This window comes from Sinocyclocheilus anshuiensis, unplaced genomic scaffold (assembly GCF_001515605.1).
Source record: "Sinocyclocheilus anshuiensis isolate Anshui unplaced genomic scaffold, SAMN03320099.WGS_v1.1 scaffold1404, whole genome shotgun sequence".
In the NCBI taxonomy this organism is placed as follows: domain Eukaryota; kingdom Metazoa; phylum Chordata; class Actinopteri; order Cypriniformes; family Cyprinidae; genus Sinocyclocheilus; species Sinocyclocheilus anshuiensis.
Genome location: NW_015546095.1, coordinates 465,757 through 468,274, shown reverse-complemented (window position 1 = coordinate 468,274; position 2,518 = coordinate 465,757). Strand labels below are relative to the sequence as shown.

General features: G+C 43.0%; 1 protein-coding gene across 1 annotated transcript in view; it reads right to left on the bottom strand.

Moving 5' to 3' along the window:
• Window positions 1-2,100, bottom strand: part of klf7b (Kruppel like factor 7b) — a 50,218-nt gene extending 48,118 nt beyond the window's left edge. The window contains exon 1 of the mRNA XM_016501801.1: window positions 1,670-2,100. Coding sequence (XP_016357287.1) covers window positions 1,670-1,771 — 102 coding nt within the window. The 5' untranslated portion in view covers window positions 1,772-2,100. The remainder of the gene's footprint in view (window positions 1-1,669) is intronic.
• Window positions 2,101-2,518: the final 418 nt, after the last annotated feature.

Genomic DNA, 2,518 nt, shown 5'->3' with positions numbered 1-2,518 from the left:
GGTTAACCTACTTCTGTTGCTTTGTATTCCCCCCTGACTTGCATAGATAGTGCAATGGGTCCATTACTCCATTTCCTGAGAAGCATTTTTTGAAAAAGGACAGGGAGTGTATAGGGACAAGGTAAAAAATAGAAGTTATTCTTTAGTGCTCTAACAGCATCATGCAGGGGCGTAGCCATCATTTCAGAAGTGAGGGGGACAGTATATAAATATATATATATAAATATAAATAAATCTCTTACTGCTACACATCTTTCTTGGGTTCTCTTTCGCTTTCTCTCACGCACATGGCCAAAGAAGTGTAAAACTGTAGTGTAAAAATTGTGATCCATGTGTGCTTGGACAGCCAGTTCACGACACCACAGGGAATTAATGCCCCATGTACACACAGGAGCCATTGTTTGATATGACCATGATGCAAGTTAATTAATGTCAGAATTAGCAGATGAATCAGACCTGTCCGTCTTCCTGCATGACATATTACTGATCTAATCATTAAGATGAGATTGCCAGACCTGCATTTTCCTTCTATACTCATGCCAATGTGTCTGTATTTGCATTTGCTACCAGATAATATTTGTGTTGGTGTAAGTGCCAGTTGAATTGCCAGTAGGGGCAGATCTGTTTCAAGTTCACACACCAGTGATAAATAACCACTCGCTGCATTTCCCTGCAGTTGAGCACATGGAATTGCAATGAGCTGAAGACAGCCGGTGCATGCGTGAAGAGGCGTCCGTCGTCACATCGATTACCAGACGTCCAGACCTCAAATCATAAATCTTGGCATTAAATTGCTGCCGTTTAATTTACGGTACTTTCAAATCCTGTTGCTGTTATTGTTGTATTTGACTACTAAAACAATTATTGTCCAAGAACACAAAGCAATTTATTTGCATTGATCATATGAAGACCACATCACTTAAAAACATGACCCTGACAGATATTTCCCAATTTGCACTTCCAAATCGTCCAGAAGGCTTAAGTGGGATGTCATAAAAACGTAAAACGCTACTCTTATCATTGATTATCTCTACCCCTAAAAGAGTCAGCAAATTGTCATACAGATGCACGCCAGCTCTCAGAGGCAGAGGGATGCATTCTCCTCCCATCCACTCACGCGCGCAACCTCGTGGCGGAGGTAATACATAATACATGACGATCGGGAAATGCTCTTGATTTCGTTGAGCAGAAAAACACGAAGTAATCTGACAGATGCGAATGCATTATTTAATAAGTCACTTATTGTTAGCCAAACCCTTATTTTCTCTGGCCACATTACGTCCGCCTTAACAAAACTCCATTTAGTCAGTTCCAGTTAGAAGTAGCCTATAGTGCACATGAATCCGCTCGCGTCTGATTCTGTCACTGACATCTCTTTTGCCTTGACTGTACAGCAGAGAAGTGTACTAAATATGCATTTAATTCCTTAAAGCATATTATAGATTATTCTTCGAACTAATAACCACTTTCGCGTTCGTGAAAGAAGTAAAACAACACTTGCATCACTAAAAACCACTACGCGGAATAATTTGGACACGGAAAACAGCATGTTTGGGCATAAGCGCGCACTGTGAAGTTGTGAATGTTTCCATTAGATACATGTGAGCATATACGCACGGCTTATTTATGCGAACAGTCCAAGTAGTTAGTTACGCGCAAGCTCTCTCACCTGCTGCCAGTTCTCCTCCAGAGACGGCATCGCCGAGAAGTAGCCCGTGTCGTGCACCAGCTGAAGTTCCTGAAAAATACTGTAATTCGCCAACACGTCCATGTTGATGCTCACAAGAACAAAAGTGTTGCTTTGATCCTCGGGTATAATTTGTTTTCTTCTCAGCCCAATGTCAAATGCAAAAGAATGCTTCAAATCCCCCGTGAAGTGTAGTTTAAAGCTGGTAATTTTAAGCGCTGAGGAAAAGAAAGGAAAATAAAATGAATTCTTGTCACTTAATTGCAATCCCCGCGAACTCTCAGATCCTCAGCCTGGGAGTGGGATGCAAACTCGGTGACATGAACTGTCCACCTATTTCCGCATTGCTTCTGTCTCTTTTGCGCTATAAATTCCAGGTAGCCTTTCTCGTGAACGCCGTGGATCACCAAGGCAAGTTGCTGGGCTCGCTGTCTCGCGAGCGAGAGGAAGCCAAGGGAACTGAGGGGGCGTGGTTTGTTGTCAATCAATTCCGTGCGTGACCATATACGGTAAATAGGGTTGATGATCTCACTGGCGCCCAGTAAGGCGGTGCTTAAATGGCCAAAGAGCAGGGGTATAATTTGAATATTCTAGCGCGATTGGCCCGTGACACTTGTCAATCGGGCCGTAGAAGGAAGTAAAAGGTGAGCTATTTTTAGAGAGCTATATAGCAGCAGCAGCGCGCTGGCGTCGCTCACACGACACACGGCCAGAGATAACGCAACAAACAGAAGTAGAAGTTGCAGTTTGTAACGTGAAGCAATTCTACGCCTTTATGAAGTCATATCAGTTGGAAATGATACATTGCGGGTAACTTACACCACAGAGCTG